Raw genomic sequence first — 20,148 nt, forward strand, 5'->3', positions numbered from 1 at the left:
TTATTTTCTCTATGCTGCAAGCCGATTCGCCTTTCGAAGAATCTACATTTCTATGGGGCTTGGGAGGGGGTAAATACCCCCTTTACCCCCTACTGGATTCGCTGTACGAGCATATCTGACAGACTCTTATTGCTAAGTTTGAAAGACGTTTATTTGGCCAATAGGGATTATTTATTCTTTGTAACTGTATGCTAATATCTGGATTGTGAATAGACACATTATTTTTTATTTATTCGGAGGATAAGATTCATCTGCGGAATAAATCTAGTTATTCGCCGATGAAAGTACCGGGCACCGGGCCTTGTTATGTTATTCACGAATATACTCTTATATCGTAAGCATTACCTTTCACAACCTTCGTCTGCGACCAGAAAAATAATAAGTAAATGTTGTATTGCGGCATATAAAGCAGGTATCCAGCCATACATGGTAGTTTCTAGACTGGTACTCCATCGAACTTTGGTATTCTACAAGAATGAATTTCCATTATTTTCTCACAATGAAATCCATATTCCTCATTATATATACCTCTGTATCCATTAACAAGTTCCTCTTCAACGTTGCGATGCAAATTATAGTAACCACAAAATAACAGATACCAAGCCTTTGGAGGACTCCCATCACTCTGAATCTATCAAGGAATATACCAGAGCCAAGAAACACTCCAATGCAAAATAATTTGACTGATCTCTGAAATAAATTTGATCATTTAAGGTGAAGAGGAACATCAACAACATCTTTTAGCGTGTCAACAAAAATGAGAAGAATCTATGTGGGTTGTATAGTTATAGTTTTTGTGTGAGAGAGAATAGTGAATTTAGTTTTGAAGCAAATTCATGACTTTCATTCATTTTCATCGATTTTTAACGAAAGATCGTGAAAAATTTCGAGAAAGAATTTTAGAAAACTAATAATGAACAGCTACAATAAATGAAAAAAATGGGTTTGAGATTTGAAGATGTGACTGGATGTTTTATTTACAACAACAGCAACCAACGAGTAAAATTCAATTGCCGACTCGAACCGCTGAAGGTGCTGCGCAGGATATTCAACCAGTGCTCACCCAAGCAGGGTTAGTTAGAAAGCGCATGAAGTAGGCAACGTCCATGAATGAAACTATTGTGCGCATATACTCCATCATGGGGCTAGGGCAGAAAACGAACAACTACAGGAAAAGGCTCCATGAGGAATTCTGCAACGCTTACCTAAATCTCAATGTCACTAAACAACGGGTGGCAGACCAGTACCGCGTAATTTTGAGAAATACCAATGGCCCGAATAGACGCAATTAAAAAAAAAACAACTTCAGCGTCCGCTAGAACTAGAGAATAACATCAACACCTCAGATGAAATTCACATGCCAGGGCAACAACAGCCAGAAGAAATTGATACTGAAAGTCCATCTTGCAACGCAAGTGAGCCTGAACACCAGGATGATAGGGAAGAGCTCGATCGACAAGTTGACTCTAAAATGTGGATATACCTTGCCGAACTGGAAGAAACAGATCCTCTTCATCGAATAGCACCTCCCCGACTCAATACATCCAAGAAACTGTCACTCATAATCGACATCTTGAATGAGGACGCTTTACCTGAGTACCTACAGAACGGAAGTTCATTGGAATATCTGCATCTAGTTTTTTACTGTGCAGCGCTAACAACAGCGAAAACCATAGGGGCAAAAATTCGCCGAACGAACAACGGTGGTCCAAAATTACACAAATTACACGCGCCAGCATGGCAGAAACGTCTTCAACACAAAACAGAAGGGCTAAGACATTGGACGACTAACGCCACTGACGGAGTTCTTGAACGGGAATGGCGGAAGAAAGGTTGTAAAACCTGCCAAAGAAATCATTGATAGACACAGAACGAGACACGGCGAATGCTGCATGCAGCTCACCACTGCTTCGACACACTGAAGCAAAAGTTAAGTCTGTATGCAGAACGCCTGAGCAATTGTAGCCGGAAGAGAGACAATAATTGATTCGAAAAGTCGGAAGAAACTTTCTACCGGTAACTCACAACCTCTAATGGGGAAAATGGAAAGTTACCACCAAAGGAAGCCATTGAACAATTCTGGACCGAACAATTATCAACGAAACCTCATTTCAATGGAGATACCGGATGGATTGAAGATGAAAAATCTGAAGCTATAAAATATGAGCCGATGCAGCATGACATCATCACAATTGAAGAAGTAAAATCAGCTAACAGAGGACTACACAACTGGAAAACACTTGGGCCTGATGGATTGCAGAAATTCTAGATCAAGACTCTTTGGCTCATTCATGTCAAATTGACCTCCGCAATAAATGATCTATCTCATTGAAAATCCTGAAAAAATGCCATTATTCCTTACACGCAGCACAAAATACCTGTTACCTAAAGACCATAGCAATACAGAAGACCCATCCAAGTACCTACCAATCACATGTCTTCCAACGATGTACAAATTAATCGGATCGTGCATTTCAAATCGAATTCACGACCATTACGAAAGGAATAACATCATCGTCATGCAACAGAAAGGATGCACCAAAGACAGCCGAAGGTGCAAAGAACAACTAAGTACTAATAGATTCAGTTATCTGCAATCAAGCGTTCTCCAAGCTATGGAATCTTTACGCTCCATACATAGACTACAAAAAAGCATTCGATTCCATACCTCACGAATGGCTCTTGACGATCTTGAAGATTTACAAGGTGGATCCCAATATTGTTAAGTTCCTGAAAAACGCCATGTAAACCTGGCGTACTAGTCTTCAAATAAAAGCAGCAGATGGCTCCATTACAATAGGACCTATTCTAATAAGACGCGGAATTTTCGCTGAGCCCTCTGTGGTTCTGCATGGCTCTGAATCCCTTGTCTCATAGATTTAATTCTGCGGACTATGGATTTTTGAGATTCGAGACCTGAGTGAAAAACAGCCGTTGAACCAGAAAAGCAAGCTACTCAGTCTTAACCCCTTCTTGGACAGAAGTGGAATTCTGAGGGTAAGCGGCAGACTGCAAAACGCCAACATCCCGTACAAAAAACACCTTCCTCCATACCATACAATTACTATAGTAATTGTATGGTATACAATTGGTATACCATGGTAGGATCATCACCTTATTCTTCAACCTTCGATTGTACAACCGGGCGTAAATTAGTTGATTTTCACTCTTTCCTCTCCTACTCGCTGTTTACGAAATTAGATTTACTCGACTATGCAAATATTTCAGTTGAAAAAATTTCTGTTTAAATTCGTACTCCGATAGCTTCTTGATATCGATAAATGACTTAATGAACTACCGTCCCTCAACTTTGAGCAATTTTCTCTGAATTAGATCAGTAGAGTTAGAAAAATATCTCAATATTTTGCGTCATGATAGAGCTATTGGATTCCATTCAAAATATATGAAAAATGAAAATATCCTGGCGGATCCATTTTAGGAAACTCCATCATTTGTTGATTAATTTGTTTTGGAAATACCCATAATATTCGAAAACTTTTTACTAAGATGCACAAATGAAAGTAGGTACTTTAAGCCTACCTTCCAACGAAATTTCTTAGATGTCTGATTCGTCACTATGGAAGCGCAACGCACTATTGAAGGACCATGTTGTATATATCAGACATATAAAAATGATAAAAAAAATCAGTCCACGACTTCTACTCGTTTGTTTTTGTTTAAAACAATGTAACGAACTGCACCATGATAGGTATAAACACATTCAAATAGAATTTCTCCTCACTCACTTTGGCAACTGATGCGATAAGTTCGTTATTCGAAACACCCCTCTTGAAACTGGAAGTTAAAGAAATTGGAATGCAGGCACCCATTATCCACAGGAAGCATGGAAACACAAAGTCAGCCAAATGGAAGCCATTCCAAGGTACATAGTCCAATATGACATATCCTCCAGCCCCAAAATTTACAAAAATCATCGTAACGATTGATATCCTGTTAGGAGAAGAGGGAATATGTGAAACTTGAAACACATTAACTCCACATTATACAGTGAGGAAGTGAACGGACAACCCTCCATCCAAAATCTGAACGGGACAATATTTCGACAACAAATGAGTATCAGTATATACAATAAAGTTCTCCGCCGGGTGTGTCTGTTCGGGATAGGTTCGAAAGATAATGAACGGATTTCCATGCCGTTTTCACCAATAGATGAAATTCAATCCAAGAAGGTTTAGATATCTAAACCTGAAAAATTACATATTCCATATATACATGGCATCGCAGACTTTTTCATAGAATTCTTTCTGCTCTACTAGTTGATCATTTTTCTGCATCTCTTATAATTTGCTCAGTGTCAGTCTCAAAAGCCAAAATAGAACGAACTTAAAACAGATTATACCTATGACTTTCACAAAATGAGTTAATCTACACCCGCCTGATGCTATTTGGTTAGCGAAACACGTATCGTGGTTCAAAAACTCGTTTTGTGAAAATCGTATGTTCTGGTTTGAGTTTAATTACGGATTTTCATCGAGTATGTATTTGTTAAGGTTTTTTTTTAACAATGTAAATAAAATTCGTTTCGATAAATTTATTCTGAAAAATTCTTCTTTCTGGTGTTTGATGAATTATATTCCTTTATACTAGGTTGGCAAATTTTTTTCTTGAAATAGCAACTTATTCCATTTTGAGTGCATTTGAATTGTCTATTTAACGCTTTCATTTTCTCGTAAAAAATATTATATGTTAGAGCATTATCATTTCATGAGCATTTCAGTCTATTATAAAAGAATCCTGGCATAAAATGACGAGACTTTAAATTGCAACAGTTATCTATTTCAATGAACTCTCGTAATAAATGTTCAAAATGTTCTCCATCTATTTCCCGGCAAAGATGAAGTCTATGAAATATTGTCTCTTTCAGATTTTGTATCGTGGATCTATTAACAACCCCAATGTATATTCTCATAGGGTCGGTAACGATTTTGATGTCATTCTTTGTAACCAGAATATTCGACTCATGTAAAATGTAAACTTCATTGAAGTAAAACGTACGTAGGTACTTACCCTCTGAATGTATCCAAAGATTTTATTCTATTTTTTTTTGGATGCGTCCCATCTGGGAAAACTTCTGTTGACTTAGTTCTGTGAAATTTTTCAATTAATTTTTTGATACCGAAAATTCCAGATATGATTACTACGTATATCAGTAAAACGGTTACCATTGCTGGAATAAGAATTAGAATAAGTTATTATGCATCCTTTCATATGGAAATAAGGATAGGAATAACAACGAACACATAACCAGAGTTTATCAGAGTATTTCATTCGAATACTAGTAAATAGTAAAAGAAAATAACTATTTTATTAAAAAGGGCCAATTCCAAATAAGGTCAATTTTTTCGAATTTCCCGCTTGGATCCTGCCCAGTAACCAATCAGAAAAGCGCATCGACGTTCATTGCTTTCTCGCTGGTCATTTTTTGAGTGGCTTGTATGTTGCCTCGGGGTCACATAAGTCAACACACGTCAATCCCCAAAGACGACTTCCTCTCCATCGTCAGCTTCTTATTTAATTCAAACTATTTTATCTTTGAGGGAAAATTCTTCAGTCAAATCCTAGGCTCTCCTATGGGCTCAAATGCCAGCTCACCCATCGCAGAATTGGTAATGGATTATCTCTTGGACTGCATCCTCCCTAGCATCCCCTTTACAGTACCCTTCATCAAGAATGGTGGATGATCTATTTTGTTCAGTACCGAGGGATAAAACTGCCTACATTTTGGAAAGATTCAACCAACAACACGAACACATCAAGTTCACACTCGAGGAAGAGTTCGAAATGGGTGTCCCCTTTTTGGACACGAGGGTCATCAGGAACACTGAGGGAGATTTGCGGCTGGACTGGTACAGGAAACCAACCCATTCAGGAAGGTACTTACATTACTATTCCAATCACCCACACAGACAAAAAATTAATATGATTTTGGGCCTAAAGAGCCGCATTCAAAGAATATCCCACCAAGCATTCCATCCAAAAAATCTGAAATTACTTTTCAATTTGATGTTAAATAACGGCTACCCTAAGGGCCTACTGACAAGATTGTTATACAACTCCGCTCCCCCAGGACAGCCACTGGGTGGAGACGGCGCATCCACCAATAGAAGAGAAGTTAGTTCAACCAGATACTCCACGATTCCCCTAATCAAGGACGTAACCAATCCCCTCATAAAATTATTAAAACACGACTCTGTCAAGATAGTACCTAAGAATATTTTCAAGATCGACAGACTTGCCACCTAAAAGACAAAATTGAAGTCAATAAAATGGGTGGAGTGGTATACCGTGTGCCCTGTTCAACGTGCGAAGAGGTCTACAGGTCTATACAGGCTGCTATTCATGATAAAAAAAGGAAAATAAAATTTTTGGATATTGTCTTGTTTCCGAGATATGAGTGATCAAAATTTCTGCATGTCATCAATTTTAAACTTTAATAGATGATAAAAATACAGACAAATTTGATCAAATGTTCAATGCTCCATTAGCAGCGACACATGCTTGGCAACGCAGGATAAGGGAATTGTACACTAATTGCATGTTTTGTCTATTCTAAGTGGATTCGACTGCGACTGCATTAATTATTCGTTCCATTAATTCCTCTTTATCATTAATTTCAACTGCATAAACTGGTTGTTTCAAATGTACCCATACAAAATAATCCAAAGTATTCGAATCAGGTGATCTCGCTGGCCATAGTACCTGACCACAGCGACCAATCTGTCCACCATTGAAATTTTGGTTTAACCAGGCGACAACATTTCGTCCAACATGCGGTGGTAATTTATGAAATTCAATTGGTTGCATACAGAAATATTATTGTCCAAAAACTCGGAAACGAAGCCTCATCGGCCAAAAATTTTTTTACGTGCAATCAAGAATATCAGTCTCTATAAGTCCCTTAATTTTTCACCTCGAGTTTTGAATCACCCTGTATATATATTCCTTTGATACAGGGCATAACAATCTTTAACAGCAAACAATAATTATATCATGTGTATGAGATACACTTTTAGCAGAAGTTAGCGTAAACGGGGTACCATACAAATTAGTGTATGATACAAAAGCTTAGGGAAAAACCTCAGTAAAAAAACCCTTTCCCCCCGTGAGTGCAGTGGATTGTAATTGTAAACGAAATAAGCTGAAATATTCCATATTGAAAAGCATCCCACACTGCTAAAATTGATTTTTTCTCCAACAAAAAGGAAAATCCAGAAAGTCTTCTCCAATATAACAGAAACTTTTATCGGAAATAGAGAGAAAAAAAAAAAGCAGAAAAAGGTAAAATAATAAAATTAGATTCAATATGTCAGATTGACCTAAAATTGACAATCCAATTCAAAAAAGATTCGGAAACTGCATGTATAGCTCTAAAACCATCCTGAAATTTATAAATCGGACAATGATTAACCAGATGATTTATGGCTCCTTCTGGTTCTCCGCATTCACAACTAGGGCTTTCAACTGAATTCCACCTGAAAAGCATACTATTGCAACGTACGTGACCTGTTCTTATACGATTCAGAATGCACCATATTTTCCTGGGACGATCAAAACCAGGAATTCTATTCGAGGGTCAGTAACTTATTCTTTGTTGAAAATAGTGCACCTATTCCATTCAGACTGCCAAAGGTCTTTGTCCCTTATATTCGAATCAAGAAAAGAGTTGGACCATAAAGGTTTACGCGACTTCAGTCTTGGAATCGTATTTTCTGGAATGTAGGATAGAATTGGAAACGAGTTGGGATAGGATTGGAATTTATTCCAGGAATTCATAACCGCAGTCTGTCTACGAATATGGGGAGGTAAAATGTTTGAAAGAACTGGTAACCATTGAATAGGTGAAGATCTAATACTTCCAGTTATGGTTCTCATGGAAAGATTCAGCTGTGCATCAATTTTTTTGCACATGAGCACTATTAACCCAAACGGGGCAACAACAACAACTAGGATAGTATTCCTAGGTTTTAACTTTACACCCAGATTTTCCAAATAGGCTTTGAAATTTAGCGTGGAATCCAGCTTAACTCCTAGATTATTCGGATTGAAGTTATGTGCCAAAAAAGAATGACCGAAAACTACACTCAATTTTCTATATTTTTGATGAGTTTTCAAATGGAATCACGAAACCTCGGTTTTATTTGGGTTAGGACACAAACTCCACTCCAAAAAGTAGTTCCTCAAAATTTCTGAATCTGTAGATAGATTATTCTCTAAGCATCTCCAAAATCAGAATAACGGAATGCGAGGGCAATACCATCAGCGTAAATAAATTTCTCAGAAGAAGTAGTAGGGTATCACACAGATATAAATTGAAAAGAAGAGGTGCTAAAACTGATCCTTGTGGAAGACCGTTATTCAAAGTTTTGAAAATACTACTGTTATCATCTATTTACAAAAACACGAAAGCTTCTATGTGACAGCATGTTTTCCAGTAATCGAACCATCTTTACACACAGATGACTATAAAGTTTGAAAACCAAACCGTCCCTCCATACTGTGTCATATGCGGCCGATAAATCTACAAATGCTGCTCCTGTTTTAAATTTATTATTGATACCTGTTTCAATGAAAGTGGTGAGGCTTAGAACCTGAGCACAGCAATTTCTATATTTCCTGAAACTCCCTGTACAATTTTGGAAAGCGTCTTCTAGAGTTGATTCAATCCCAAAGAAAATTAGCCTCTCTAAAATTTTAAAAGGAACACTCAATAAACTAATTAGTTGATAGCTACTGGGATCAGAAGAATTCTTTCCACGTTTTAAGATTCCTATGACTTTCGCATTTCGGAACTCGGCGGGAAAATTGCCAGTATTTGGAATATTATTATAAAAAGATAATAACCAACACAACGCTCTTTTGCATAAATGCTTGATGAATTCCGGATAAATTCCGTCGAAACCTATTTTAAATTTTTTTTATAAATAACTGGGCATAGTGCCTTGTTTTTGTTTACGATTTTTCATTTAAATAAAAACAGTTTATTTGATTATGATGTCTTACAAATTTACACTTGTTCCAATATTGATTTATAAGGATTTCCAATATAACCCGGCCCTTATTAGGTAACTGAAGTATAATTTATTTTATGGCAAAACGTGAAATATTTCTTATAATCTGAAAATGTAAAGAGGGAATCACACCCCACAGTTAAATTCAAAGAGCAATTTTATACCACTGCAGACCACCTACTGATATGTTGAAATCTTGGGCAAAGCCAACCATATTTCATTCGGAAAATGGAAAATTATTTTCCACATTTTTCAAAAAAAAAAATTAAATATTAGGCTTTCCACCGATACCTCAACCATTTCAAGAATTTTCCACAAAAAAGAATCAAGTGAAAATGAACAGTAAAACCAGCAGAATGAAATCTTCGAAATTGAAATTCTCCATTCTCTTTTTGTGTATTGTGTGTATACCACTTGATTATTTCTTGAATTGAAGTGAAAAATTTGACGTTCTGGCAACATCAACTATTTATCTACATTATTGTTCGTCCACTTATTGTGTGAAGGGAATCAGAAAAAGACAGTTCCTTCCAACCACAACTGAAGTCACGTGGTATAATTCCCTTTTACTTTTATAGACAAAAAGAAATAAAAATCTCACCAGGTATACTCAGAACCGTCAGATTAAGGTATATTTTGTTATTTTTGTTACCTACATGTTCAAAAATGTACATTTTGAAAATCTGACTATTCAAGTGGACGAAAGAGTCACCTCTGGACATTCTCGAGCGTGCTGATTTTTTTTGTATTCCGAACCATAGTGATTCGACAATAAGATGAAAATATATAATCTGACTTTTCATAAGCCGAATAAAAGTCGGAAAGTTTTGTACGAAACAATTTTTCAAACAAATTTCACCGTTTTTGAGATAGGGTTGATTGATAACTTCGAAACTACACCTATACACGCCAGAGATAGTACGAGATACCGCTGCAGAATCACTCCGTTCATTACGTACAGAGACAAACACACATTTTTACATACTCTTATGGATAGGAGAATACAATGATAACACCGCAGCCTGTCAAAAGTGGCCGCAAGTAATTTTAATTAAATTAGTGTTAATCAATATTCCAAGAGAAATTTCGTTCACTCCGTTTTGAAATAAAATATCATCCACATCATAGCAATGCATGTAAAGAATACTAAAATCCATAGCTGCCGATGCACACTCGGCCGCAACTACCTCGCAGCCAGGAGTAAGCAGGTAACATTTCGAAGTATTTCTACGTTCATGACGTACACGGATGTTTTTGATATCAAATTAAAGTAAATTTTTTTCGAATATGATGATGGCTGCCTGTGAAAAAATGGCCGCAAGTTAGGTCTGCCATCTGTTAAAATAGCGAGATATCCGAAATAAAATGAAAGAGATGTCGCGCAACGCCCGCCAATGAGGATGGTGGATGCCAGCCGTATGAGCATGATAGGTTTCTTAGCCGGCGGCTCAAACAAAAGTAGGATCGACTTAACATTCACAAAATTATAATTACGTAATGAATATTAGGAAAAAAACTTAAAGTATTAAGAGATTTATTTTATAATAAAAAATAGTACAGATACAAATGTAATTAAATGTCAAGAATTTTTTTTCGTGTTTCTTCAAAATCAGTCTCTTGAATCAAGTTATATTTTATATCAGTGTATTACATTTTCTAGTCCGATTCCTCGCTGCTTTCATAATCGCAGTTGTCACTATCGTCGTCGCAATCAGAGTTTTTTTCAGCATCTGAAAATATGTTAGCTCAATTACATAATACATTTTCAACTTGTATCGGAGTTGAACTTCCCAGAAACCATGTTGGTTTCAGGGCACCATTCAGAAGAAGCCAACCATTTATTCTCAGCACTAAACTTTAAACAGAGGTACTTTGTAGCAATGAGCAACATCGAATTGACGAAAATCGTCCGTAGCACCTTTTGTTTTAATGACTTCCAACACGATAAAATGTGGGTTGAAACAAACCCTTTGATTTTTAAATGAATTTGTCATTATTCTCTTTTGCCGCATACATCTTGTTGAACATGATAAATCGTCCAGTGTCTTTGGAATGAACTTTGGTGAGACTTATTATCTTTTTAAAAAATTCTTCTTATGTTTCAATATTAATTTATTTGGACTTTATTCTCATTAGAATCTATTATATGCATTGCGTCCGAACTCGCATCGCAATATTCGTATAGCGCCCGACGAAGGGTCAATACATAAATAATATCAACAGCGTTGTGAACAACGAGCTCTAACACGTGGTTATAATGTAAGAATAATTCAGATGCACTGTTGAGAACCCTAAGACTCCTTTCAGACCACGGGTTTTTACCGTCGAGTTTTTACCGGAAAACAACCGAATTAAAAATTATTCATCGGGTTTTATCTGTACGGTGGGCACATCGAGCTATCGAATCTCGTGGCGATAAGCGCCGCTGAAAGTGCAATCTGGTTGTTTTCCAGTGCGAAACTAAACCACAACACGTGTGAAAGATCCCATTATATCAGTAGATATAATTCGGAACATCGGGTAAAAATCCGATGGTGCGAAATGAGTCTAACTCTCTCTTACTTTATTTCGGATATCTCGCTATTTTAACAGATGGCAGACCTAACTTGCGCCCATTTTTTCACAGGCAGCCATATATCATCATATTCGAAAAAAAATTAACTTCAATTTGTTATCAAAAACATCCGTGTACTTCATGAACGTAGAAATACATCGAAATGTTACCTGCTCACTCCTGGCTGCGAGGTAGTTGCGGCCGAGTGTGCAACGGCAGCTATGGATTTTAGTATGCTTTACATGCATTGTTATGATGTGGATGATATTTTATTTCAAAACGGAGTGAACGAAATTTCTCTTGGAATATTGATCAACATTAATTTGATTAAGGCCCGGTACTTTCACGTGCGAATAAATAAATTTATTCGATAGATAAGTCTTATTCGTAGAATAAGTAGAAATGCTGTCTTTTCACTTTCAGATAATGTTATTCATCGAATAAATCTGTCATTGAAACTCGTTAATAAGATTTTATTTGTCATAGATCGAATGTCGGTACGTTATTATTGGTTTAATTTTTTAGATTCTGGATGTATGGTTATTCTTTGTATGATTCTCACGAAATATTTGCTTTCTAGTTGGAATTATCACCATTTCTACAATGCGGTGTCTTATTTTACATCAATCAGTGAAAAGTAGTACACCGTGCTTTCATAGAATTGTTATTCGTCAAATAATTCCATCTGAAAGCACCGAAATAAGGTATCCTTCAGATAGGAAATTATTCGACAGATACTTATTGACAGTGAATAAAATTTATTCGAAGGTGAAAGTACCGGGCCTAAGATGTCTAAAACTCTGGTGTATTCACTGATTCGATTTTGTTTTTAATTTCGTGGGGATATGGGATCAGTTTCGTTTTTCCTACTGTAGGTAGCGCTGTTTAGAATTTGACAGAGCATTGTCAATTGATATTTGAAAATAATTTGAATACTTTCCTACGACTTACGAATATGTTGTATTTATAAGCGATTATTGTGTGTGTGAAAATGTATTAGTTTCGAGAAAGGGGTGTAGAATATTCATTTATTCAACATGTCGTTCAATATATTAAGTTTTCTGTATGGAGAATCAAGAACTACAGCTAAGAATTCGGTGTTGTTGGAATTTGAGGCAGAACCCAATCAGATGAACGAACATTCGGGATGGATATAGCTAAGTTTTATGGCAACTTCAGCAATATTCCAAAAAAACTGTATTGGAAATACGTACCTAATGCGAATTGTGGGCATGTATTGAGAAACAGAAATACATAAATCTATTCTAGTTGTTCTTCAAATATTCTTCATGAGTAGATATAGTGAATGAATTCAATTTGTGGAACGGAAATTATCTTGAAAAAGAATAGAAATGCTCCTTCGAACCCTTATTCGATAGTTTTGAAATATTGACAGATTTGTCAATTTGACGAAAATTGAACTGTAAGTGACAAATATTCCTTAACAGCTTACTTACAAAATGGGCCAGTTCATATTTTGAATTCATTAATCGATATTCGATATCAACGCAAAACAAAATAAAACGAGAGAGTATCATTGGACTTCCTTTGGTAGAACAAGGATAGACCGAAGCAAATGACATGGTGGCGCCGCCACGAAACTGATCCCATATCCCCGATTTTCTGAAATGTTGATACTTGGAAAAAGTGACAAGTGCACACACCAGTGTTTTAGACATCTTAACCGGGCCTTAAATTACTTGCGGCCACTTTTGACAGGCTGCGGTGTTATCAGTGTACTCTCCTATCCATAAACGTATGTGAAAATGTGTGTTTGTCTCTGTACGTAATGAATGTAGTAATTCTGCAGTAGAATCTTAGACTAAGAAGTCCTATCGCGAATAACAGTCCACATTAAATTCTCTGATTCAGTTCCTCTCAGCCACAAGTAAGCATTCGACTTATTGTTTAAAATCCTTTTGAGCAACTGTAAAGCCGGGTCCAGACTATGTAACAAAACAGGTTATATAGCAAAGTTATATAACTTGTTAGAGAAATTCAAATGAAAAAGTTATATAACACAATGTTATACAACATTTTTCTTGCTATATAGCAAATTTTATGTTATTCGTTAGGTGTCGGTAAAGATCAAAGAAAGTAATATAACTTTGTTATAAAACACGCCGCAACATGTCCACACTTGTCTTATTAAACATTTACTGCAGCGCCAATCTTTCTTTTACTGGTATTGCATCTCGAAATGTCGTGTCTTTTTTGGCCTATTTTATGGCCGATTTGATTTATCAGGTATTCGAAATCAGAACTTGTGATCCAATTTTTAAAACTACCATCACATTTAATGTCCCCTGTCAATGGGTCTATGTCATCCATTGCTAGATCCTTCAAAAGAGTTGTTTCACTATAATGTTCCTCTAGCTCTCATCGATGAGATTTCACTCGTCTACATAAAATCACGCAAGCTGCTGCTGCCAAAATGACATCTTCTACGTTTGAGGACATTTTCAATACTACAGATGCCACTGCTTCCAGATGAGCACTTTTTTTCAGTTTCATTTTGTTACATGGTCTGGATGTCTCTGCTATTTTATAACAAGTTATATAACACATTTGTTGAATAACTTTGTTAATAAAATGTTTTGTTACATAGTCTGGACCCTGCTTGATAATTTTTCAGTTACTAACCTTCGCTTGAGAATCTGATAATTCTGTAGAGAGTTTGTTGAAATCTATTTGAAATTATCAAGCATTGGTGGGGAAAAGAAGTTTATAACAAAAACAAAACTGTGAACTTGTGAGAATTCAGCCAGAGGCTCAAGCCAATACATCTATGTGTAAACAAAGAACATAGAAAGACTCAAAATTCATTAAATTTCACTTTTCGCTTTTTCATAAACATTTTTTTGTCATTGGTACATAAAAAAGATGATAAAGTGACCTCATTATTCAATACTTACGCAAATAAATATTCACTGGATCTTTTCCTACCTCAAATGTACAATGGGTTTCATTGAATGTAACATTATATACACCATATTGTCCCATGGGTTCCGGTATGTCACATAATATATTATCCTTGACGTCATTTTCCGAACTTGAAATTTTATACTTATAATTGGAATTGACACGGAAGACATCAGGTGGGATAATAACCGATGTCATGAAGTAATCACACTGAAATAAAATGCATTTGATTATTGATAAAAAAAATTATCGTTCAAATATTGCACAGTTGAAGCAAGAAATACGTTACTTGTAGCATTCAAATCAAAGAAACTGGTTCACCTTTGTATTACCGAGTTCTTGAACGAACGCGGAGCACCAACCCAATAAGCCCATATACCACGATTACTTAAACTTACTTAAATATAAATGTGGTGGGGTGAGCTGATTAGAAGTTTCTCGTCGAATATCGAGATGTGTTTTTTGAAACCTAAATTCATCCACCCGTTAATTTCATCTATAATCAATGTATATGATTCAACTCATTTCTATAGCCACCAATAAAAAACGTGCTTTTTACAGCGTATATTTAAAAGGAGAAACCATTCAATAACTCGTTGCTCTAGCATCATCAATAAGAAACGATTTCTTATCGTACAGGATCGAGGTAATTAGAAATAAGCTTATTACTAATAATACTGTTACTACCAAGCCATAATAAGAATAAAGACACATCATATCAGCGTTGAATATGACACTATTCGAAAACGCGTTAATCTAACCACCAATAAGAAACGAGTCCTTCTCGAGCTTTTACAACGTATAGATTCAATAATGAAATGCAGTGATAAGTAATAAAATTAAAAATGGGAAGAATTAATTCCCTTGGCCGCGTGAAGTTAGCGAAAAGTTGGTAGAACAAATTCTGAAACTAAGCTCAATATTTAGTACCGTGACACGGGGTGAGATTGATCAATTTTAACTTTATTTTGGCCGTAATTTAGAAATTATTCAAACTTTTTCATCTCTAAGAGCTTCAGATATTTAGTTATGATCCAAAGAGTGAAACCTTAGCACTAATGTCGATATCTTTGTTGAGACAAATTAATTATCCTATAAAAAAGGTGTGATCAATCTCAGACTGGAGATGGGGTGAGATTGATCATATCAATTTTATAGTACTAAACAGCAGTGCTTTCGATAGGAAGTGATCAATCTTCACCCCGATAAATTCGGTCAAGTACTTTTTCCGTTTTTCTTGTTTTTTCAAAACGGGGTGAGATTGATCATGAAAGGTTAAATATGATCACACTGTTCTTAGTATATAATCCTTTATTTTACGAAGAAAAAAAATTTAAATAACAAAAAATGCAATTCATAAAATATAAAAAAAATTAACAGGAAAATTTTCAACATTCCTTTATATTGATTTCTCCGCGGAAATGGTACTTTTCAATCCTATCAGAAATTTTTTCGAGTATCGGATCTGGTAGTATAGCCACCACTTCCTTGAAGGGAACCGTGGATATGTCGTGTTCAATTATCTTGAAAATCTTTCGCGATTCTGCGGATTTCAGTCCTTGAACTTCGATTTCTTCTCCTTCTAACACTTCTTTTACCATACAAACATAGCGAAATTCCGTCTTTTTTCTACTGCCAGACAAAAATCTCACCAGAAGGAATTTTCCCTTAGTGATGTTTTCCAATGTAGGACAGAAGTATTCAACCTCCTCTTCATCTTTACTGATGTCAATATCATTGTTACTGTCATCTAAATCGATGTTTATATCATCTTCACTCATCTCTTCAAAGGGTTTGGGTGCTGAAACGCTCTGACCGGGTTCTGCTGAGAGCAGTTTTCTCCTACGTCGGGGTTCTGAGTGAGAGCTGTACCTAAGATCTTTCAAGAAATTGGTAAGAGAGCACCTTATCTCGTTTTCATTAATGGCGTCTTGTGGTAACTTTTCTAAAACCCTGTTGGGGTTGAATGGTGAAATGCCACAGGCCTCGAAACCAGAAAGTAAATTTCTTTTTATGGCACTTTTTTCTATATCTGGCCTTTTGGGTATTACTTTATCCATGGTTTGAAGTGTCTGCTTCAACAGCTTAGGGAATTCATTTTTTGGGATGCCAGAAGTTTTGGAATTTTGCATCTTCCAGGATGTTAGTGTTTTTCTCCAACTTTCTTTCAAGGGCCTGAAAAATGCAACATCCAAAGGTTGGCAAATGTGAGTGGAGTTAGATGGCAAGCATGCAAATATAATATTATTTTTTTCACATTGTCTTAGAACATCTGGATTGAAGTGCGATGCTAGATTGTCCCCTATTAACACTTTTTTTCCCTCCAATCGCTTAGCGTGTGGTAAGAAACAAGTGACAAACCAATCATTGAAGGTTGACATGTCAATCCAGCCGTGTGAGGTCCGATTATATCGTGAGCCCAGTGAGCAACATGGTTGGTCGCAGCATGGGCTGCCCTTGGGACCATCTTCTGTCCAAGTGTCCCATAAATTTTCTGCCTTATATATGACGTAAGGTGGCAGAAGGGTACCTGTTATTTAAAGTTCCGTAGGCCAATCTGTATTTCTTTGCTGCCTTTCGTAGCGATAATCCATTCTCCAATACGTCGTGCAACGCATTATTAACTTGTTCTTCACTGAAATTTCCGTAAGTTCTGGAACCTAACTTTCTTTTGTATGTTCTGCCCATTCTGAGTGATGTTTTCCAACCTGCGAAAAATAGTGTGAATTAATTTTCGGAAAGTACAAAACGTGGGGTGGGATTGATCACTTGATCAATCTCACCCCACTTAATATTCTCCGCCATATTTAAAAAACAGGCATTCATTAAAATGCTAAATAGATAAAATCACTATCAGAGCTCGTGACAGAAAATTTTTACAACACCAAAAGTAACAAACTCACCTCTGTTTTTCTTTTTCCACCAAAAGTATCCAAGCTATGAAAATAAGTCAAAAATTAGGGTCAACTTCACAACAATATATCTTCCTTCCAGTGTTGATCACGAACTAACAATAACGTACACTAGTATTAGGCAACCCTAAGGAAATAAAAACTACGACGTACAGCAACTAACTCACATTGTTGCCAGTTTTATGTGCATATATGTGATTCAATGACAAGTGATCAATTTCACCCCGGCAGATCAATCTCACCCCGTTTTACGGTACTCAATTTGTTCTAATTTGTTCTGTTGAAATTATTCCAATATCTCCATTAGATATTTTTTTATTCGCGTTCAAATCTTTTAGTGCTCAGTTCACACTCAGCACCAACACTTTCTGTTTTCAAAAAAATTTCAATGAAAATATTTAGTACCCAATTTGTTCCGTTGAAATTACTTCAATATCATTTTTGGTTTTCGAGTAATTTACTATTGTTTTTGATGAAGCGTAAAGTTAGCGAAAAAGTTTAAAATTTTGACTTTTTTTACGCCATCATTTTGTGTCTAATTTGTTCCAATTTGTTCCGTTGCAATGAGTTCGATATAATCAGTAATTTTTGACTTATTAACGATTTTCCCTGTTTTACACAGCTCGCCATCGATGAAACCCACTGTTACTTTTTGTTTCCTTTGGTACACTGATGGGAGGGGCTCCTCGAAGGCGAGGGAAATGTGGTAAATCAGATATGTCAAGATTACGGCTGTTTTTATTCAACACTCCGTAGGTGGCCATCTTATGCCATTCTTATGACAAAAACGGTGGAAATGTAGCAAGGCGTTAGGAGCACATAATATTTTGAAAATATTTTTCGCTGTATTTCCACTTCAAAAACGAAATGTTTTTCACTTCGGAACCGTAACACAGTCTACATGCACAAGATGTTCTATGATAATTTCCCTATATAGGTTTATACCTAGAGGGATTAATGAATGGTTTTGGTTCCGTAATAATTTGTTTCTTTTTTAATTAATACTATAATTCATTTATATAGATACAAGATGTTCTTTGATATTCTTCAACTCGCCTTCTATGAAGAGATCATAACGATATCAGTATCTTATGCCGTCTCAATATTTTCAATGACTTGAAAAAAAAACAGTTTTTGATACCTACGTATGTCGCTTTCCCAATGAATGCTAGAACTCATAGAGAGAATACTAATATGTATTAAAATCGATAGGGAATATTTGTACACAGGGTTCTTGGTTGGATGATCTTCTCTAAATATGAGGAAAAAACAGATACCTAATATTCAAGAAGATATTATGTATACTTGCATAAAACTCTCACTTTGACATAGCCTGAAGTTTTTTTGGAGGGATGGGAAACCCAATGTTGTTTTATGGTTGTTGGCTCGAAAATTTAGTCGGTTTCAGTATCTAGGGTGGGGGCTCCGAGAATTCTGGGGGGTCTATGTCTAGGCCTATGAATCCTAAATTCCTTCGAAACATTTATATAATGATAAGTTTTGTTGATAAATTATATTAATTACAATATTCATTTAAAAACATATTGTGAAATCTAAATCCTCTCTTGAATAGGTACTTCAATATTTCAAATAACTGAAATCGTCACGAAACAGCCTATATAATATACGATATGAGTTTGTATGTTTTTTGCCGTTGACATAACCACTTTCTATGAGAAAACTAAAGGAACATCAAAGAATACTGAGAGTAGGTACATAAACATAATTTTCCCCGTCCATTGTCTCCTCACGAGCATTTTTTACAGGATTACTAGAAAAAAACGGATGACACATTCTCGAGTTCTTTTTCCTGAGTAATTTATATCTGAAAACAGAACCTTCTTATTATTTCTAGATTAAGAGTTATAAACAAAAATTGAGAAATTGCCATTTTCAATAATGCTGCATAGGGACTGATTCGACCATTGGTAATTCCGATCACAAAGTATTGAGTTCACGAAAAATAAATGCATATTCAACAGTCGCTGTGAAAACGCCTATATAATTATTGTCTTATTATTCAATAGTGAAACAGAAAGTAGGAAAACTATAATATTTTTTCTCATTTAGGCCCGGTACTTTCACCTTCGAATAAATTTTATTCACTGTCAATAAGTATTTGTCGAATAATTTCCTATCTGAAGGATACCTTATTTCGGTGCTTTCAGATGAAATTATTTGACGAATAACAATTCTGTGAAAACACGGTATACTACTTTTCAATGATTAATGTAAAATAAGAGACCGCATTGTAGAAAGTGTCATAATTCCAACTAGAAAGCAAATATTCCGTGAAAATCACACAAAAAATAACCATACATCCAGAATCTTAAAAATTCAACCAATAATGACGTACCGACATTTGATCTATAAAATTTTATTAACGAGTTTCAATGACAGATTTATTCGATGAATAACATTATCTGAAAGTGAAAAGACTGCATTTTTACTTATCCTAAGAATAAGACTTATTTATCGAATAAATTTAGTTATTCGCACCTGAAAGTACCGGTCCTTAGGTGAATAGTTAAATATGATACATTTTTTAAATCAGCAAAAAATTTGCTGCAAGATAAAAGAACTTTCAACTATAGTATACATTTAAAAAAAGCCCGGTCATATCTCGATAATCACCGAATCGAAAAATGTAATACAATCGTATTGAAATTACTTCCCCATAAAAAAGTGCTTATGTCCTAATGATTTTCGAGTACGAGTTGAAAACAGCGAA

At 35.7% G+C, this 20,148-nt stretch overlaps 1 protein-coding gene across 1 annotated transcript in view; it reads right to left on the bottom strand.

Moving 5' to 3' along the window:
- Positions 1–20,148, bottom strand: part of LOC123309343 (heparan-alpha-glucosaminide N-acetyltransferase-like) — a 78,230-nt gene that overhangs the window by 33,935 nt on the left and 24,147 nt on the right. Inside the window, exons 3-7 of the mRNA XM_044892419.1 lie at positions 14,499–14,715; positions 5,029–5,188; positions 3,747–3,951; positions 529–690; positions 346–467 (exon numbers count right to left, since the gene is read on the bottom strand). Coding sequence (XP_044748354.1) covers positions 346–467; positions 529–690; positions 3,747–3,951; positions 5,029–5,188; positions 14,499–14,715 — 866 coding nt within the window. The remainder of the gene's footprint in view (positions 1–345; positions 468–528; positions 691–3,746; positions 3,952–5,028; positions 5,189–14,498; positions 14,716–20,148) is intronic.

The sequence above is a fragment of the Coccinella septempunctata genome, chromosome 1 (assembly GCF_907165205.1).
Source record: "Coccinella septempunctata chromosome 1, icCocSept1.1, whole genome shotgun sequence".
NCBI lineage: Eukaryota > Metazoa > Arthropoda > Insecta > Coleoptera > Coccinellidae > Coccinella > Coccinella septempunctata.